The following is a 20,941-nucleotide window of genomic DNA, read 5'->3' as shown; positions in this document are numbered from 1 at the left end:
GTAAGATTCCTTCCATTGGACTATAACCTGGTGATATAAGACACCTTACATTGGACTATAACCTGGTGTTGTAAGACACCTTACATTGGACTATAACCTGATGATGTAAGATTCCTTCCATTGGACTATAACCTGGTGATGTAAGATTCCTTCCATTGGACTATAACCTGGTGATGTAAGATTCCTTCCATTGGACTATAACCTGGTGTTGTGAGATTCCTTACATTGGACTATGACTTGGTGATTTAAGATTCTTTCCATTTGTCCATCACCGTGTTCGTGCTGGGGGGAGGGGGGTGGGGGTGGATACACACTGTATAAATATATATATATATATATATATATATATATATCTGCTGGGCTCTGTCTCAGACTGGAGTCACCTCTTCGATCATCTCCACATCATCTTTATTCACGGGGCGGGGCTGTGTTACGTGCAGGCGCACTGCCTCTCGTGGGCGGAGTTTGCTGCGTGCGATCACTGGCGGCAATTTTGTGATCGCGGCCGCCCCCGCGGCGAGTCGCGATGCCGGCGCCGGCGGAGGATCGGATCCAGGCCGTGGAGCGGCGGTTCCAGGCCTTGGAGCGGCGGTTCCGGACCATGGTGGAGGTGCAGAAGGCGGCGGTGAGTAGGGGCGGCGGTGAGCAGTGGTTCCAGACCGTGGAGTGGTGGTTGCAGGACGCGGAGGAGCGGTTCGAAGAAGCGGAGCGGGCGCAGGCCGAAGAGGAGCGGCGGTTCCAGCTCATTATGGGCGACGGTGAGCATTCGTTCCAGTTCGTGAGGGAGGAGCGGTTCCAGCCCATGGTACACGAAGTGGCGGTGATGATGGGCGGAGGTGAGGAGTGGGTCCGGGCCAGGGGGCCGATCTCCAGATCAGTGATTCGAAGAACGCGCCCCATGTGGTTGGAGAAAGCCGCAGAACGGGGGATGGTCAGTGCTGAGAGTGAGGGTGATGGAGCGGGTCAGTGCTGAGAGTGAGGGTGATGGCGCGGGTCAGTGCTGAGAGAGAGGGTGATGGAGCGGGTCAGTGCTGAGAGTGAGGGTGATGGAGCGGGTCAGGACTGAGAGTGAGTGTGATGGAGCGGGTCAGTACTGAGAGTGACGGTGATGGAGCGGGTCAGTACAGAGAGTGAAGGTGATGGAGCGGGACAGCACTCTGAGTGAGGGTGATGGAGCTGGTCAGTACTGAGCGTGAGGTTGATGGAGCGGGTCAGTGCTGAGAGTGAGGGTGATGGAGAGGGTCAGTACTGAGAGTGAGGGTGATGGAGCGGGTCAGTACTGAGAGTGAGGGTGATGGAGCGGGTCAGTACTGAGAGTGAGGGTGATGGAATGGATCAGTACTGAGAGTGAGGGTGATGGAGTGTGTCACTGCTGAAAGTGAGGGTGATCAAGCGCGGCAGCACTGAGAGTGAGGGTGATGGAGCGGGTCAGTTCTGACAGTGAGGTTGATGGAGCGGGGCAGTACTGCTAGTGAGGGTGATGGAGAGGGGCAGTACTGCGAGTGAGGGTGATGGAGCGGGTCAGTACTGAGAGTGAGGGTGATGGAGCGGGTCAGTGCTGAGAGTGAGGCTGATGGAGAGGGGCAGTACTTAGAGTGAGGTTGATGGAGCGGATCAGTGCTGAGAGTGAGGGTGATGGAGCGGGGCAGTACTGAGAGTGAGGGTGAATGAGCGGGTCAGTCCTGACAGTGAGGGTGATGGAGCGGGTCAGTACTGAGAGTGAGGGTGATGGAGCGGGTCAGTACTGAGAGTGAGGGTGATGGAGCGGGTCAGTACTGACAGTGAGGGTGATGGAGCCGGTTAGTACTGACAGTGAGGGTGATGGAGCGGGTCAGTACTGAGAGTGAGTGTGATGGAGCGGGTCAGTACTGACAGTGAGGGTGATGGAGCGGGTCAGTACTGAGTGTGAGGTTGATGGAGCGGGTCCGTACTGAGAGTGAGGATGATGGAGCGGGGCAGCAGTGAGAGTGAGGGTGATGGAATGGGGCAGTACTGTGAATGAGGGTGATGGAGCGGGTCAGTACTGAGAGTGAGGGTGATGGAATGGGTCAGTGCTGAGAGTGAGGGTGATGTCGTGGGTCAGTAGTGAGAGTGAGGTTGATGGAGCGGGTCAGTAATGAGAGTGAGGGTGAAGGAGTGGGTCAGTGCTGAAAGTGAGGGTGATGGAGTGGGTCAGTGCTGATAGTGAGAGTGATGGAGTGGGTCAGTGCTGAGAGTGAGGGTGATGGAGCGGGTCAGTGCTGAGAGTGAGGGTGATGGAGAGGGTCAGTCCTGAGAGTGAGGGTGATGGAGCGGGGATTTACTGAGAGTGAGGTTCATGGAGTGGGTCAGTGCTGAGAGTGAGGGTGATGGAGCGGGGCATTACTGAGAGTGAGGGTGATGGAGTGTGTCACTGCAGTGCTCATTCGTGTTAATATCAGAACAGTGGTAAATCTCCTCACCTCCTACAGTGCTCATTAGTATTAATATTAGAACAGTGCTAAATCTCCTGACCTCCTACAGTGCTCATTACTGTTAATATTAGAACAGCGGTAAATCTCCTCACCTCCTGCAGGGCTCATTAACGAATAGAATCATATAATCATAGAAGTTGACAACATGGAAACAGGCCCTTTGGCCCAACATGTCCATGTCGCCCAGTTTATACCACGAAGCTAGTTCCAATTGCTTGCACTTGGCCCATATCCCTCTATACCCATCTTACTCATGTAACTGTCCAAATGCTTTTTAAAAGACAAAATTGTACCCGCCTCTACTACTGCCTCTGGCAGCTCGTTCCAGACACTCACCACGCTTTGAGTGAAAAAAATTGCCCTTCTGGACCCTTTTGTATCTCTCCCCTCTCACCTTAAATCTATGCCCCCTCGTTATAGACTCCCCTACCTTTGGGAAAAGATTTTGACTATCTATCTTATCTATGCCCCTCATTATTTTATAGACTTCTATAAGTTCACCCCTAAACCTCCTACTCTCCAGGGAAAAAAGTCTCAGACTGTCCAACCTCTCCCTATAAGTCAAACCATCAAGTCCCGGTAGCATCCTAGTAAATCTTTTCTGCATTCTTTCCAGTTTAATAATATCCTTTCTATAATAGGGTGACCAGAACTGTACACAGTATTCCAAGTGTGGCCTTACTAATGTCTTGTACAACTTCAACAAGACATCCCAACTCCTGTATTCAATATTCTGACCAATGAAACCAAGCATGCTGAATGCCTTCTTCACCACCCTATCCACCTGTGACTCCGCTTTCAAGGAGCGATGAACCTGTACTCCTATTTCTCTTTGTACTGTAACTCTCCCCAACGCCCTACCATTAACGGAGTAGGTCCTGGCCCGATTCGATCTCCCAAAATGCATCACCTCACATTTATCTAAATTAAACTCCATCTGCCCACTGGCCCAATTTATCAAGATCCCGTTGCAATCCTAGATAACCTTCTTCACTTTCCACAATGCCACCAATCTTGGTGTCATCTGCAAACTTACTAACCATGCCTCCTAAATTCTCATCCAAATCATTAATAAAATAACAAATAACAGCGGACCCAGCACCGATCCCTGAGGCACACCGCTGGTCACAGGCCGCAAGTTTGAAAAACAACTCTCTCCGTCCACCCTCTGTCTTCTGTCGTCAATCCAATTTTGTATCCAATTGGCTACCTCACCTTGGATCCCGTGAGATTTAACCTTATGTAACAACCGACCATGCGGTACCTTGTCAAAGGCTTTGCTGAAGTCCATGTAGAACACGTCTACTGCACAGCCCTCATCTATCTTCTTGGTTACCCCTTCAAAAAACTCAACCAAATTCGTGAGACATGATTTTCCTCTCACAAAACCACGCTGACTGTTTCTAATCAGTCCCTGCCTCTCCAAATGCCTGCAGATCCTGTCTCTCAGAATACCCTCTAACAACTTACCCACTACAGATGTCAGGCTCTCCGGTCTGTCGTTCCCAGGCTTTTCCCTGCCGCCCTTCTTAAACAAACGCACAACATTTGCTACCCTCCAATCTTCAGGCACCTCACCTGCAGCTGTCGATGATTCAAATATCTCTGCTCAGGGACCCGCAATTTCCTCCCTAACCTCCCATAACGTCCTGGGATACATTTCATCAGGTCCCGGAGATTTATTTACCTTGATGCGCGTTAAGACTTCCAGCACCTCCCTCTCTGTAATATGTACACTCCTCAAGACATCACTATTTATTTCCCCAAGTTCCCTAACATCCATGCCTTTCTCAACCGTAAATACCGATGCGAAATATTCATTTAGGATCTCACCCATCACTTGTGGTTCCGCACATAGATGACCTTGTTGATCCTTAAGAGGCCCTACTCTCTCCCTAGTTACCCTTTTGCCCTTTATGTATTTGTAGAATCTCTTTGGATTCTCCTTTGCCTTATCTGCCAAAGCAATCTCATGTCCCCTTTTTGCCCTCCTGATTTCTCTCTTAACTCTACTCCGGCAATCTCTATACTCTTCAAGGGATCCACTTGATCCCAGCTGCCTATGCATGTCATATGCCTCCTTCTTCTTTTTGACGAGGGCCTCAATCTCCCGAGTCATCCAAGGTTCCCTACTTCTACCAGCCTTGCCCTTCACTTTAGAAGGAATGTGCTTACTCTGAACACTGGTTAACACACTTTTGAAAGCCTCCCACTTACCAGACGTCCCTTTGCCTGCCAACAGACTCTCCCACTCAACTTCTGAAAGTTCCTGTCTAATACCATCAAAATTGGCCTTTCCATAATTTAGAATTTTAACTTTTGGGCCAGACCTATCATTCTCCATCGCTATCTTAAAACTAATGGAATTATGATCACTGGTCCCAAAGTGATCCCTCACTAACACTTCTGTCACCTGCCCTTCCTTATTTCCCAAGAGGAGGTCAAGTTTTTCCCCCTCTCTAGTCGGGCCATCCACATACTGAATGAGAAATTCCTCCTGAATACACTCAACACATTTCTCTCCATCCAAGCCCCTAATGCTATGGCTGTCCCAGTCAATGTTGGGAAAGTTAAAGTCCCCTACTATTACCATCCTATTTTACTTGCAGCTGTCTGTAATCTCCTTATATATTTGCTCCTCAATCTCCCGTTGACTATTTGGGGGTCTGTAGTACAATCCTATCAAAGTGATCTCTCCCTTCTTATTTTTCATTTCTACCCATATAGACTCAGTGGGCGAACCCTCCGATATGTCCCCTCTCACTACTGCCGTGATGTTTTCCCTGATCAAGAACGCAACTCCCCCTCCACTCTTACCTCCTGCTCTATCTTTCCCATAGCATCTGTACCCTGGAACATTGAGCTGCCATTCGTGCCCCTCCCTTAGCCATGTTTCAGTAATAGCTATAACATCCCAGTCCCATGTACCCATCCATGCCCTGAGTTCATCTGCCTTGCCCATCAGACTTCTTGCATTGAAATAAATGCAGTTTAATCTATACTTCCCTTGGTCTTTGCCCTGCTTTCTCAGACCATCTGTCCAGTCATATTTTGTGCACTCTCCCTTACTGCCTTTTGTTTCTGTCACCACTTTACTTCAAACTGACTTCCTGCATCGGTTCCCATCCCCCTGCCACATTAGTTTAAACCCTCCCCAACAGCACTAGCAAACACTCCCCCTGGGACATTGGTTCCAGTCCTGCCCAGATGCAGACCGTCCAATTTGTACTGGTCCCACCTCCCCCAGAACCGGTACCAATGGCCCAGGAATTTGAATCCCTCCCTCTTGCACCATCTCTCAAGCCACGTATTCATCCTAGCTATCCTGTCGTTCCTACTCTGACTCGCTGTGGCACTGGTAGCAATCCTGAGATTGCTACCTTTGAGGTCCTACTTTTTAGATTAACTCCTAACTCCCTAAATTCAGCTTGTAGGACCTCATCCCGTTTTTTACCTATATCGCTGGTACCTATATGCACCACGACAACTGGCTGTTCACCCTCACCCTCCAGAATGTCCTGCAGCCGCTCCGAGACATCCCTGACCGTTGCACCAGGGAGGCAACATACCATCCTGGAGTCTCGGTTGTGTCCACAGAAAGGCCTGTCTATTCCCCTTACAATCGAGTCCCCGATCACTATAGCTCTGCCACTCTTTTTCCTGCCCTCCTGTGCAGCAGAGCCAGCCACGGTGCCATGAACCAGGCCGCTGTCACCTTCCCTTGGTGAGCCATCTCCCCCAACAGCATCCAAAACGGTATACCTGTTTGAGAGGGGGTTGGCCACAGGGGACCCCTGCACTAACTGCTTGCACCTCTTACTCTGCCTGGTGGTCACCCATTCACTTCCTGTCTGTGCACCCTCTACCAATTAATATTAGAACAGTGGTAAATCTCCTCACCTCCTACAGTGCTCATTAATGTTAATATTAGAACAGTGGCAAATCTCCTCACCTCCTACAGTGCTCATTAGTGTTAATATTAGAACAGTGGGAAATCTCCTCAACTCCTACAGTGATCATCAGTCATTTGCTGACACCATGAGGGATGTGGTAAATATATTCTAATAGAAGCAGCAACCAGGACACATCTCCACGAACACACGGACACTGTCACTATCCACAAACAGCAGCGGAATCACATCCAGCTATATATTGTATTTGTGGATAGGTATCATATTCATATTCAGAATTTAATAACGAAGCTCAACAAATCAAAAATATTCAATACATCTGTAAATAAAATGATACAATACACCCAGACTGTGTAAAACAGAGTGAAGGTTCATTTAATTCATCAATGATCACCCCGCTCCATATTTCCCTCCAGAATATTCACTACCTCAGGAATAAGGCTTGTTCTGGCCTGGACTGTGAGTAAATCTTACCAATGACCGCTCCCAGTGCAGAGTCTCGGCCGACTGGGCCCCGTCTGGAACTGGGTTGTGGAGATCAGTGGGACCCACTGGATTTCACTGGGCAGCTGTCTGTGTCACATCTGATGTGGAGCGTTGATCATAACACTCGTGCAATGCTCGATCCCAGAGCTAACAGCTGATGGGGGAGGAGAGACTTGGTATCATGTTTAACAAGGGAACGTTCTCCTGCTCACTTTATTATTTCTATCCAACCCTCCTATTAAAATATTTATTACAGAGCATCAGAATGTGGGAACGTTTGTCACCACCATGGCTAAAGGTTCAAACAGAGGAGAAGATCCAACACCTTCAAGAAGAATGAGAATGGACACAGGTAGGTTCAGAAAATTCAGAAAAATATAATTTCTGTCCTGACAAAGGGTCCAGATCAGGAGCAAGAACCTGCAGCTCACATAGGAAGAGGTAAAAGCACAGATACTGTGTAGATGGAGGGAAGTGAATTGCCATCTATAGGGACAGTGCAGTCACAGGTGGAGGGATCTCCTGAGTACTGGAACGGTCCAATCGATACCTGGTGTTGGGGACTGTAAGGTGGATAGAGACAGGGACTCAGAGGATGGTCTTCCTGAGTAACAGTGTGAGACCAGGGAGCAGGGGGACACCCCGAGTGGGGCAGGGGGTGAGAGGCAGGTGGGACACAGAAATAGGAGAGTGATTGCTGGGAGATTATTTAGTCAGGGGAATAGAGAGTCACTTCTGCAGCCTTGAGCAGGTCCCGAAAAGTGAGTTGCCTCCCTGGTGCCAGAGTGAACAACATCCTGGAACAGGTGGGACCATCTCTGTAAAGGAAGGGGGATCGGCAAATAGCCATAGTCGGAAACAATAATACGAATACGAATAAAGAGGGAATATTAAGATTTAGGCTCGAGACTGAAAAATCAAGCCCTCCAGGTTGTGATCTCCGGATTGTTTTACACTGGGCTGCTGAGGATGGAAATATGAGTCAGGTCAATGTGTGGCTGCAGGGCTGGAGCAGGAGGGAAGGGTTCATGGTCTTGGGGACCAGAGTGATTTCAGTGAGAAGGGAAGGGACGGTCATGGTCTGAACCGACTAACAATGCTTTTACAGACTGGGTGAATGGAGCAGGAGGGAAGGGTTCACGGTCTTGGGGAACTGGAGCGAGTTCAGGGAGAAGGGAAGGGACGGTCACGGTCTGAACTGACCAACAATGGTTTTACAGACTGGGTGAATGGAGCAGGAGGGAAGGGTTCACGGTCTTGGGGAACTGGAGCGAGTTCAGGGAGAAGGGAAGGGACGGTCACGGTCTGAACTGACCAACAATGGTTTTACAGACTGGGTGAATGGAGCAGGAGGGAAGGGTTCACGGTCTTGGGGAACTGGAGCAAGTTCAGGGAGAAGGGAAGGGACGGTCACGGTCTGAACCGACCAACAATGGTTTTACAGACTGGGTGAATGGAGCAGTGGGACGGTCATCAGCTGATATGACTGGAGGGTGGGAAATATCCGGGCCTGAGACTAGAGAGTGGAATTAATAAAACTGTTGGAGCAGGATCAGAAGATTTATGAAATAATGAAAAGTTATTAGCAGGAAAAAGGGTAGGAGGTTTTTCAGTATTGAGAGATAAAGTTATGGATGTCGAGGGGGGGAAGAAAAACGAATAATGGACAAAATTCCCCAAAAATCGGAGTTTGGATTAAGTTTTGTGTCTATGAATGTACAAATCATTCCAAACACATTGGGAAAGTCAGAATCATAAGAGATATGGTCCAGGAGCTATCAGACCATATGGTTTAGGTTTACACGGATTCAGCGAAATCTTCCTGGTTATATCATTTTGCGGGGAGATTAATGAAGATTCTAACACTGATGGTGTTGGTGGGAATGTCGGTGTACTGGAGGAGAATGTCAGAGATAACTGGAGAAGGATTTGGATCTGAGAAAAATAGTCAAAGTGGAGAAGCCGCTGGACCCACAACTAATGCGGTTAAATGAAGTCAGGGAGGAGACTTTGGATATAAAAACTGTGCTGATGGATTGGAAAGAGACAACGTAATATATCTGTTCAAGAGGGAGAGAAGGTAAACCGGGTAACTGGAGATCAATTAGTGTAGTCAGCAGTGGGCAAACTCCTCGAATCTGTAATTCCAGGTGGAATTACTGAACATTTAGAGATACAGGGGATGATCAGGGGAGGCTGGAACTGATTCGCTGTCGACAAGCCGTGTTTCACATAATTAAACACCGGTTTTTAAGAATTGACTGTACGGAACAATGGAATGTAGCACATGCGGTGTATATGGGTTTTCAGAAGCTGTTTGATAATGTGACTCACAGGAGGGTTCAGCCGTTTGGTATAAGAGGAAATGTAGCCGCCCGGATAGAAAGTCGATAATGTGTTTAGTTTTCTCCATTTTTTTTCACAGATCCGAACACTGCAATCACTGACGTCCTGACAAAGTGCGACGATTACCAACTGTTCCAGTTGACGAAATTCTACCGGGACAGAATAGAACAGGCGATTGAAGAAGGGGTGGAGGGACTCAGTCTCATGTTAACAGGCGAGGACCATTTCAGTGGACAAGAATATCACGTAAGTGGGATGGACACAGAATGAGTTTGGATTATTTAAACGTAACAGAAGTGACAGAATATCACATCTTAGAATCATAGAATGTTACCGAACAGAAACAGGCCAAATAGAGGATAAATGGATAAAACTGAAAATATTTGAATCTGAACCAATGATAGGAAGAGATGATAATACCCAATGGATCAGTCAATATCTGTACAGAGAAAGACCAGGGTAACGACAACAGCAACATGCATTTATATCAAGCGTTTAACATAGTAAAATGTCCCAAGGCGCTTCATAGGTGCGATTATCAAACAAAATTTTACACCGAGCCACATGAAGAGATATTCGGAGAGGTGATCAAAAGCTTGGTCAAAGAGGCAGGATTTGAGGAGCGTCTTAAAGGAAAAGAGAGAGAGAGAGGTGGAGAGGTGGTGACGTTTAGGGAGGGAATTCCAGAGCTTATGGACTAGGCAGTTGAAGGCACGGCCACAAATGATGGAGCGACGACAATTGGGGATGCACATGAGGCAAGAATTGGAGGATGGCAGAGATCTGAGGGGTTTGTAGGGCTGGAGGAGGTTACAGAGATAAGGAGAGGCAACGCCATGGTAGGATTTGTGCATAAGGATGAGAATTTTAAAATCGATCAGTTTCCGGATCGGGAGCCAATGTCGGTCAGCGAGCACAGGGGCGTTGGGTGAACGGGACTTGGTGTGAGTTAGTCTACGGGAAGCAGAGTTTTGGATAAGCTCAAGTTTACGGAGGCTGGAATGTGGGAGGCCAGCCAGGAGACCATTGGAATGGTGGAGTATGGAAGTGACAAAGTAATGGTTTCGGTCTTCCCAATATTTAATTGGAGGAAATTTCCTCCGGACGCAACTATTCCGATGCTCTCCTGGCCGACTTCCCATCCTCCGCCTTCTGTAAACTTCAACACATCCAAAACGCTGCTGCCTGTAGCCTGTCCCTCGCCCGTCCCGCTCACCCCTCACTCCTGTGCTCGTTCACCTATCGCAGTTCTCGAATGACTTCAATTTTAAATTCCCATCCTCCTGTTTAAATCACTTCATGGTCTCGCCCCTCACTCGAATTCTCTCCAGCTCTGACTCTGGCATTTTGTGCCTTTCCCCATCGCCCGACCAGCGGTGGCTTAGCATTCCGTAGTTTTTGGACCCAGGCTCTGGAATTCACTCCCTAAAATCCTCCGCCTCTCTATCTCCCTCTTCTCTTTAAAATTTGATTCTTTATCCAGCTTTTGGTCATCCCTAATAATATGCCTTCCTTTGTCACAGGCCCATTGTCTGATTCCGCTCCTGTGAATCGCGGTGCGAGATTTTTCTGTATTAAAGATGCTATGTTGTTGTTGATGAATCAAGATGTTAACAGAATATTTTGCCCATGTTCAGAATGGATCAGAAGCCGGCCCAGTGATTACTTTCTGTGTTCAGTATAAACTGGGAGAACCCATCACGGAGCAGCTCCTTTCCTTCTCATTCTCAGTCTTTGTCTTTCACTCCACTCCACTCAATGTAAACTGGGAGATCCCATCACGGAGCAGCTCCTTTCCTTCTCATTCTCAGTCTTTGTCTTTCACTCCACTCCACTCAATATAAACTGGGATATCCAATCACGGAGCAGCTCCTTTCCTTCTCATTCTCAGTCTTTGTCTCTCCCTCTGCTCCTCAATATAAACTGGGAGATCCCATCATGGAGCAGCTTCTTTTCGTCTCATTCTCAGTCTTTGTCTTTCACTCCACTCCTCAATATAAACTGGGAGATCCCATCACGGAGCAGCTCCTTTCCTTCTCATTCTCAGTCTTTGTCTCTCCCACTGCTCCTCAATATAAACTGGGAGATCCCATCACGGAGCAGCTTCTTTTCTTCTCATTCTCAGTCTTTGTCTTTCACTCCACTCCACTCAATATAAACTGGGAGATCCTATCACGGCGCAGCTCCTTTCCTTCTCATTCTCAGTCTTTGTCTCTCCCACTGCTCCTCAATATAAACTGGGAGATCCCATCACGGAGCAGCTCCTTTCCTTCTGATTCTCAGTCTTAATCTTTCACTCCACTCCTCAATATATTCATTATTATTCTTTACAGAAAGTCACTGAGCTCGCAGAGATGGGAAACAAGGCGAACAGTTCCAACCTTCTCCTAAATCTGGTGATGGAGAAAGGCTCTCGGACCCGAAGGGTGATGTGGGAATCCTTTGTGAAAATGCACAGATTACCAAAGTTGGACAAAATACTGAAAGAGCTGCAGGAACTTGGTACAGTAAAATCACACACTGAATTCAATTTCAGATTGAAACACTGCAGAATTTACGATAATATCACACAGATCTGAATTCATGAAAGCTAATTGATTTAAACAGGTCCTGATCCATTTGATTATATGAATATCGGACGAGGTTTATCTGAAATACCCAGTCACCTGAAAGGTAAGTGATGAAATGGAGATTTCAAACCGTTTATTTCACTTCTGAGAATCAGAATGTTTGACTGTAGTCTTTTGTTTAGAGATTGTCAGAATCTAGGAATCAGAAGTTCAAAGGGTGGAGGAAACAGAATAAAAGTTAATTTTCATGTGTTGTTAATCCTGTGAAACCGCATGCATCTGGCAGGATCCGAATACACTGCATTACTTCACACACTTCTGTGAGGTGCCCTGGCATCGCAGAAAAATTATATTTTGCGCAGCTTGACGTTAAAAGTCACTCCGATTTATGAATTATTAGTAAGTTTGTATTACTCCAATTAATCCAACTGCATACACACCTGGCGGGATCCTGATACACTGTGAATCCCCATTTACACCTGGCAGGATCCCGACACACTGTGAATCCCCACACAAACCTGGAAGGATCCTGATACACTGTGAATCCCCATACACACCTGGCCGGATCCTGATACACTGTGAATCCCCACACACACCTGGCAGGATCCTGAAACACTGTGAATCCCCATACACACCTGGTAGGATCCTGATACACTGAATCCCCACACACACCTGGCAGGATCCTGAAACACTGTGAATCCCCAAACACACCTGGCAGGATCCTGATACACTGTGAATCCCCACACACACCTGGCAGGATCCTGAAACACTGTGAATCCCCATACACACCTGGCAGGATCCTGAAACACTGTGAATCCCCACACACACCTGGCAGGATCCTGATACACTGTGAATCCCCATACACACCTGGCAGGATCCTGATACACTGTGAATCCCCACACACACCTGACAGGATCCTGATACACTGTCAATCCCCATACACACCTGGCAGGATCCTGATACACTTTGAATCCCCATACACACCTGGCAGGATCCTGATACACTGTGAATCCCCCCACACACCAGGCAGGATCCTGATACACTGTCAATCCCCATACACAGCTCCTATGTGCCGCACAGATGTTCTGGGCTCACAATTAATGAGCAGTGCCATGAGCCAGACGTTATGGGTTTCCTGCTCCCCGAGAACTCTGCCCACCATCAACTGTAGGGAAAGAGGTGGAGAAATGCGAAACATTAAAATGTTTTCATTTCACAGCACAGAATGAGACTTCAAAGTGTTCGATCTGATCTGAGAAGATGTACAGATGTTCACACAATTGATCATTAATCCTCGAGGATTGTTAGGGAAAGACAATGTTCAGGGTAATTGAGAAGTTATGGGCTAGCTTCCTTATGGCAGTGAAGGAGAGAACCTTATTCTACTCAAAGAATAGTCCTTTAACTCAGGGGTCTTTTTAGACCCAATATAATGACTAATGGAAACAGATTTGTAATTTCCCAAACCTGCATTATAGGAAATTCAGACCAAAATGAAACAACGGAGTATAATTATTGGGAGAACAGTTGAAATGAACTGTAAATGTTTACTCTAACATTACACTGAGTGATGTGGGCAGTAGTTCTAATTCCAATTCTAATTGATGATATGACAGGACTATTCGAAAAACACATTCAATGAAGGTGTGAAACTGCTGCAAAATTATTGACAGTTTCTGAAACACAATAGAACAGGAGAATGATTAGAGACAGGAAAAGGCCATTTGGCCCAATTAAGCCTGTTCCTGTTCGAGAGATGACCCCACCTACCCCTCCTCTCAGTGTATCCACAGAAACACGTTCAATTGTCTCTTGACCCCACTTACACTGTCCCATTAGTGTCCTTCCCATGCTCTCTGGCCCTTTGGGTGAGAAAATTACCCTGACTTCCCTTCGTATTTCTGACTTTCATTTTTCTCCGTTATTAATTACTTTGTGAGCCTGTTTCCTGCACTAATGTTCTGAATTCAATTAAAACATTTCAATACCAAAGTTTCTTGCCTAAATAAAATACATCAAACCCTCTCGCCATTCCCTCAACCTGAAGTCCAATATCTTAAATCATCTTTCTGATTCCCCTCTGTACCTCCAGAATGGCAGTAATCTTTACCTGTGATCAAATGACTAGAGAAGTACAGGTAATACCCCAGATAACCTACCCGAGTCCCGTTTCGAAAAGCTTCCCCACCACCGAGGTTAAACAGAGGGACTTCTGTCTATTCACAGTCTGTCCCTCTCCCAGTGCCCACAATATCCCAGATAACGTGCCCGAGGTCTGATACAATGACATTGGGACTTCTGTTAAGAGACGGAGAGGTTTAGGGAGGGAATTCCAGAGTTTCGGGCCTAGGCAGCTGAAGGCAAAGCCACCAGTGGCGGAGTTATGGAAATCGGGGAGGCGCAAGATGCAAGAATTGGAGGATCGCAGGACTGGAGGATATTACAGAGACAGGGAGGGGCGAGGGCCATGGAGGGATTTTAATATAAGAATGAGAATTTTAAAACAGAGTCTTTTCCGAACCGGGAGTCAATGCAGATCAGTGTGCACACGGGTGATGGGTGACCGGGCCTTGGTGCGCATTGGCTACGAGCTCAAGTTTACAGATGGTGGGAGGCCGGTCAGGGGAGCCTTTGAATAATTGAGTCTTGAGTTAATAGAGGCATTGATGGGGGTTTCAGCAGCAAATGGGCTGAGTGGGTAGAGGAGGCGGGCGATCTGGAGGTGAAAGAAGGCGGTCTATGTGATGGAGAGGGTGAGGGGACGGAACCTTTTCTCACGGTCAAAGTGGAACTTCTGTCCATTCACAGTCTGTCCCTCTCCCAGTGCCCACAATATCCCAGATAACCTGCCCGATGTCTGATGCAATAACAGTGGAATTTCTGTCCATTCACAGTCTGTCCCTCTACCAGTGGCCACAATATCCCAGATAACCTTCCCGAGGTCTGATACAATAACAGTGGAACTTCTGTCCATTCACAGACTGTCCCTCTCCCAATGCCCACAATATCCCAGATAACCTGCCCGAGGTCTGATACAATAACAGTGGAACTTCTGTCCATTCACAATCTATCCCTTTCCGACTGATATCCAATACCCTAATTCCCATTTCTGCAAAATGTCAGCACCACTGACAGTTTCATAAATTATTCCACTAGAACCTCTCGTTTCGTATAACAGAATCACGTTTGGATTTGTAATGAGATGTCCATGGTACAGGGCAGGGCTGATAGTATTAATCATCAGAGGGAAAATATCAACTTCATAGAAATCTCCATGTTCAGTAAATATTCGAATCAAGTGAGGATTTGAAACTTCTCTCAGCCCTTGTTCACTTTCAAGCGAGGTTTTCAGTAACTGAGTTTAATGTCCTGCTCGCAGCTCTATTGAAGCTGTGAATTCAACCTCGGAACATTTTACGTGATAGTAAAGTGATATTGAGAATTTGTTTTCATAACAATGCAACTAACATTGTAAACCACTTTCTGTCTGTTCTAATTGAAGATGTTCAACAGAAACACAAGGAAACACTCCGGGTCCAAACTGAGACATTGAGAGTGAACACGATCCTAATAAAGGAGAAGGTTAAGATTTTCCAGCTGGTCACTCTATACACTGAGCTAACGGTCATTTCTACTGTTCGAGATCGGACACTTGTAGAACATGAACTGCTGGCAAGAGGCCGAGACCATGAAGAGTGGAGAGAGAAACATCTCCGGGGAGAACTGGAAAAAATCCGAACTGATCAATTGTTCCAGAGCAGTTTTTCCCGGAGAAAATCCAAATCTGGGAGTTCAGCAGCAGTGAGTGGAGTCGCGGGGATTGGAAAAACAACAATGGTGCAAAAGATTGTTTATGACTGGGCCACTGGGCAAATATACCCACACTTTCAATTTGTTTTCAGTTTTAAATTCCGTGAGTTAAACGCTCTTAACTGTAGAATAAACCTGTGGAACTTGATACTAATTTTCTATCCTTACTTGAGGAATATTCTGGGAGAGCTCTGGAAGAACCCAGAGGGATTACTGTTTATATTCGATGGTTTAGATGAATTCAAGGACAGTATCGAATTTGCTGACGATCAGAGAAATACAGAACCTCAGTACATGTGCACAGATCCTGAATGCCGTTGTAAAGTGTCTGACATTGTGTACAGTTTAATACAGCACAAGCTGCTCCCAGGATGTTCAGTGCTAGTGACCAGCCGCCCAACTGCATCACATTTATTGGAAAAGGCTGAGATCAGTGTCTGGGCTGAAATCCTGGGATTTGTTGGTGAAGAACGGAAGGAATATTTCAACAAGTATTTTGAGGATCAGGCGGTGGCAGCAGCTGTTTTCAAACATGTGGAGGAGAACGAGATCCTGTACACCATGTGTTACAACCCTTCCTACTGCTGGATCCTCGGTCTGTCACTGGGTCCCTTCTTCACACAAAGCGACAGGAAACAGCAGCGAGTTCCCAGGACCATCACCCAACTATATTCCTACTATATTTACAACATTCTGAAAAACCATGGCCGAGAGATTGAATCCCCCCGTGATGTGTTGCTGAAGATCGGTGAGATGGCCTTCACTGGAGTCTCCGAGAAGAAGATTGTGTTTACAAATGGAGATTTGATCAAGTACAATCTGCAACCTTCCCAGTTCCTGTCTGGGTTCATGATGGAACTTTTGGAGAGAGATGATTCTGCCCAGAGTGTAGTTTACACATTCCCGCACCTCACCATCCAAGAGTTTGTAGCCGCACTCGCACAATTCCTGACTCCAGATCCAGGGGACATCCGGAAACTCCTCAGTGAAGCCCACAGCAAGGAAGATGGGCGATTTGAGATATTTCTCCGTTTTGTTGTTGGTCTCTCCTCCTCACAGTCAGCTCGGCCCCTGGAGGAGTTTCTGGGTCCATTTCTTCATCAAACAATCTGCGCAGTGATTGACTGGGTGAAGGAGAAGGTTGAAGGAGAGATTGGAAACACAGCGAGTGAAACTGGTAAAAGGATCCTCCTGAACACATTCCACTACCTGTTTGAGTCTCAGAATCAAACACTGGTTCGGGTCACAGTGGGATCTGTGAAAAAACTTACATTTAGTGGATTGCGACTGACCCCGATTGACTGTGCGGTTCTGTCTCATGTCATTGGACTCTGTGATACAATTGAACATCTCAATCTTGAGCACTGCTCCATTCAGTGTGAAGGACTCCAGCGGCTGGGCCCCGTACTGCACAAATGCCACGTGTTGAGGTAACTGTTTATTTGTCTCTCACTGTTGGGCCAAATGTCGAACAGTCACGGATTGTATTGTTGCTCCGTAATGAAGGGAAAAAACAGTTCAGTTAAACCAGAGAGAAGCAGATTCAACACAAATATGACACATGATAAGAGGATAGGTTATTAATTCCCCAAGGACTGGAGAATCTAAAATGGATCCTTGTGAACAGGTTGGGATTTTACAGTCTTTATCAGATCAGTAAATACAGGTCACTGAAAGAGTCTGATAATTTAATTGCAATAAATGATATTTATTGCTGTTTTTCTCACTGCCTGAGATACGTCCATTCAAGAGGTTCCTTCTCCCTGTTACTTACACGTAGACTGACACTAACTGCAGCAGTCTGTGTGTCGGAGCATCCCACCCTCTTACCGAGGTGTGGGGGCTAGTGACGGTCACCGGACTGTCAATGTGTGTCGGAGAGGGAAGCAGGAACACCAAACATTCAGTAACAAAGAGCAAAACACAGCTTTTGGGCCGTCAACCGCCAGTGGGCGAACTGAGCTTTCACGGCAGGACGTCGGTCCGTTATCTTAACTCATCAATGACACAGCCCTTCACACTCTCCAACACATCCACCATCTCTTCACCCAGCTGGCAGCACTCGTGCCTCTGAGTCAGAAGGTCGTGGATTCAGGCACCTCGCTCATTAATCCAGGCCGGCACTTCAGTGGGATTTGGGAACTAAAATCTGCCGGTAAAAATGTTCAAATCTAACGGGTTGTGGGGTATTAGCCCAGGAGTGCAGACACACACGGCCAGCGGTGGGGCCTCACACAAAGCGGGATGCTCCTGGGTTAACCAAAGGCAGTGAACCCGGGAATTTCCCATAATCTGGTCCCTGTGTGTGAATCCCCGCTCGGGGAGGGAACTTCAGAAAAATTCCCCAAAAACTGTCGAGCCGTCACACCTGAAATAAATGTAGAGCCAGTTCAATGGGAATAAAGAGAGAGAGACTCCCCTCCCCTATAAACTAGGAGTAAAGGGACATTTAAGACTTGTAACCGGACAGAATAAACTCTACTTGTCACATAAAATCCTGGGGCACGGATTTTACAGCAGCCATTAGCGCTGTTTCACAATATAACTCACTCCGAGATATTTTGGACATTAATATAATATTGCATAAAGGAGAGGTAATCATCGCTTTATCATTTAATTCGGAGAAAATCGCTCCATTCCCATAAATCTGGGAAATTACCACCAGCAGAAATGAGACAAGTTTCACCAAACATGACGGGACCGGTCACTGACCTCCAGGAGGGTAATTCTGATCATCAGGGAATGAGACCGGACTGAGGGACATTTAAAGGTTTCACACAGACAGCACTTTATTTAATAAATACATTTACTGAATATATGGGGAGTTGGACAGAGTGAGATTCATTGTCAGTGACAGGGAAATCTGGTTATTAATTTCCTGAAGATTTTTCAGTGTTTCCTGTAATATCAGAGATAAATTGTGTCAGATCGGGGATTGGATTCAGTTTGTTTCTCACTCTCTGTCTGTTTGTGTTTATGATGTGGAGATGCCGGTGATGGACTGGGGTTTCACATCGTTCACCTGACGAAGGGGGAAGCCTCCGAAAGCTTGTGAATTTAAAATAAAATTGCTGGACTATAACTTGGTGTTGTAAAATTGTTTACAATTGTTTGTGTTTAGACTGGGATGCAATAAACTGGGAGATTCAGGAGTGAAACTACTGTCTGCGGCTCTGAGGAACCCGGACTGTAAAATACAGACATTGGGGTAAGTATCAGACTGTGTGAGGTTGTGTTTATAATAACTGGATGATGAACACCCTGCATTAATGTCAGTATAAAAAATAATAATACAAATAAACACTGAGAAACTTCTCTGATTGCTGTTATTTCTTTCTCTGTCTCTGTCTCTCTCTGATCTCCAGGTTATGGGAAAACGGACTCACAGCTTCTTGTACCTTGGATCTATCCTCCGCTCTCAGTACAAACCGGTCACTGACTGGTCTGGACCTGAGTAATAATAAACTGGGAGATTCAGGAGTGAAAATACTGTCTGCGGCTCTGAGGAACCCGGACTGTAAAATACAGGACTTGGAGTAAGTATCAGACTGTGTGAGATTGTGTTTATATTAACTGGATGTCTAACACTGTACATTACGATTGGTATCAGCAATAGAGTTATTAATAAACACTGGAGATTTACTATTATTTCTCTCAATTTGATCCCCAGTCTATGGTCTAACGATCTCACAGGTTCTTGCAGCGAGGATCTCTCCTCCGCTCTCAGTACAAACCGGTCACTGATGGTTCTGAACCTGAGTAATAATAAACTGGGAGATTCAGGAGTGAAACTACTGTCTGAGGCTCTGAGGAACCCGGACTGTAAAATACAGAAACTGGAGTAAGTATCAGACTGTGTGAGAATGTGTTTATAATAACTGGATGTCTGACACTGTACATTATTAGTATCAGTAATATAGTTATGAATAAAAACTGTACATTATTGTTAGTATCAGTAATGGTGTTATTAATAATCACTGGGGATTTACCCTGATTCCTGTTATTTCACTCTCTCTGATCCCCAGTCTGGATGGTGTCGATCTCACAGATTCTTGTGCTGAGGATCTCTCCTCCGCTCTCAGCACAAACCGGTCACTGACGGATCTGTCCCTGGGATCAAACTGCTTCACAGACCGATCTGTCCCCGCTCTCCGCTCCCTCATACTGACCCGCAGGAGTCTGGAGCGGATCTGGTGAGTGTTTGTGTCAAAGTTCAATCTAATAAATAAAATATCAATGGGATTCTGTCCCTTTTATGGGTAATGTTAGTCTGTAATTATTATTGAAATATTAACCCCAGTCTCCCTGTTATTTACACTGTTGTTCAATCTGTTTATTTTCTGTTTAATCTTCAATCTGTTTCAGGCTGAGGGCGAATCAGTTCAGTTCAAACGGAAAGAGACACCTGGAGTCACTGCGGGAATCCAGACCAGGACTGAGTGTGGGAGTGTGAACATTTCAATTTATAACCATTCCTGGTCTCATTATATGAACATTTCAATTTATAACCATTCCTGGTCTCATTATATGAACATTTCAATTTATAACCATTCCTGGTCTCATTATATGAACATTTCAATTGAAAACCATTCCTGGACTCATTATATGATCATTTCAATTTATAACCATTCCTGGACTCATTATATGATCATTTCAATTTATAACCATTCCTGGTCTCATTATATGAACATTTCAATTTATAACCATTCCTGGTCTCATTATATGAACATTTCAATTTATAACCATTCCCGGTCTCATTATATGAACATTTCAATTTATAACCATTCCTGGTCTCATTATCTGAACATTTCAATTTATAACCATTCCTGGTCTCATTATATGAACATTTCAATTTATAACCATTCCTGGTCTCATTATATGAACATTTCAATTTATAACCATTCCCGGTCTCATTACATGAACATTTCAATTTATAACCATTCCTGGTCTCATTATCTGAACATTTCAATTTATAATCATTCCTGGTCTCATTATATGAACATTTCAATTTATAACCATTCCTGGTCTCGGGATATGAACATTTCAATTTATAACCATTCCTGGTCTCATTATATGAACATTTTTGGCCGATTCTCTGTCCCTCCCCTTTAACCGGCCGCGCTCCAGGTTCAAATCCGAACGGCCCTTTAACGGTTTCCAGCTCGAGCTGAGCGAGCGTCGTCTCCCATTGTGACGTCAGAGGCCCAGCGACAGGGTCACGAGACTCAGTCACCCGGTCCCACAGCGCTGATTCTGCCGGATATCCGGGGCTGGATGGTCACCAATGGGGCACTGGGTCAATGGACAGACAGGAAGGGCCCAGGGTGGGGCTCAGTCTGGGCTGCAGTGGGACACTGGGTCAATG

The 20,941-nt window shown here is 46.1% G+C and overlaps 1 protein-coding gene across 1 annotated transcript; it reads left to right on the top strand.

Annotated features, from left to right (window-relative positions):
- The first annotated feature begins 526 nt into the window (after window positions 1-526).
- Window positions 527-20,295, top strand: LOC137308332 (NACHT, LRR and PYD domains-containing protein 3-like). Its single transcript, XM_067977130.1, has 11 exons — window positions 527-758; window positions 7,107-7,202; window positions 9,276-9,442; window positions 11,530-11,698; window positions 11,804-11,869; window positions 15,269-17,006; window positions 18,698-18,784; window positions 18,942-19,112; window positions 19,247-19,417; window positions 19,602-19,769; window positions 19,942-20,295. Exons 1-11 carry the CDS (start codon window positions 527-529, stop codon window positions 20,027-20,029), a joined length of 3,153 nt encoding a protein of 1,050 aa, XP_067833231.1. The 3' UTR covers window positions 20,030-20,295.
- The last annotated feature ends 646 nt before the right edge of the window (window positions 20,296-20,941 follow it).

The sequence above is a fragment of the Heptranchias perlo genome, unplaced genomic scaffold (assembly GCF_035084215.1).
Source record: "Heptranchias perlo isolate sHepPer1 unplaced genomic scaffold, sHepPer1.hap1 HAP1_SCAFFOLD_129, whole genome shotgun sequence".
Taxonomy (NCBI): domain Eukaryota; kingdom Metazoa; phylum Chordata; class Chondrichthyes; order Hexanchiformes; family Hexanchidae; genus Heptranchias; species Heptranchias perlo.
The sequence above is the reverse complement of the archived record's forward strand: the minus strand, read 5'-3'. Positions and strand labels throughout refer to the sequence as shown.

Bases quoted from the DNA above. Each gene is read 5' to 3' on its own strand.
- LOC137308332 (XM_067977130.1), top strand. From the start codon at position 527: ATGCCGGCGCCGGCGGAGGATCGGATCCAGGCCGTGGAGCGGCGGTTC. The intron at 9,443-11,529 runs GTAAGTGGGATG...TATTCTTTACAG, and splicing joins TCAGTGGACAAGAATATCAC to AAAGTCACTGAGCTCGCAGA. The intron at 11,870-15,268 runs GTAAGTGATGAA...TTCTAATTGAAG, and splicing joins AATACCCAGTCACCTGAAAG to ATGTTCAACAGAAACACAAG.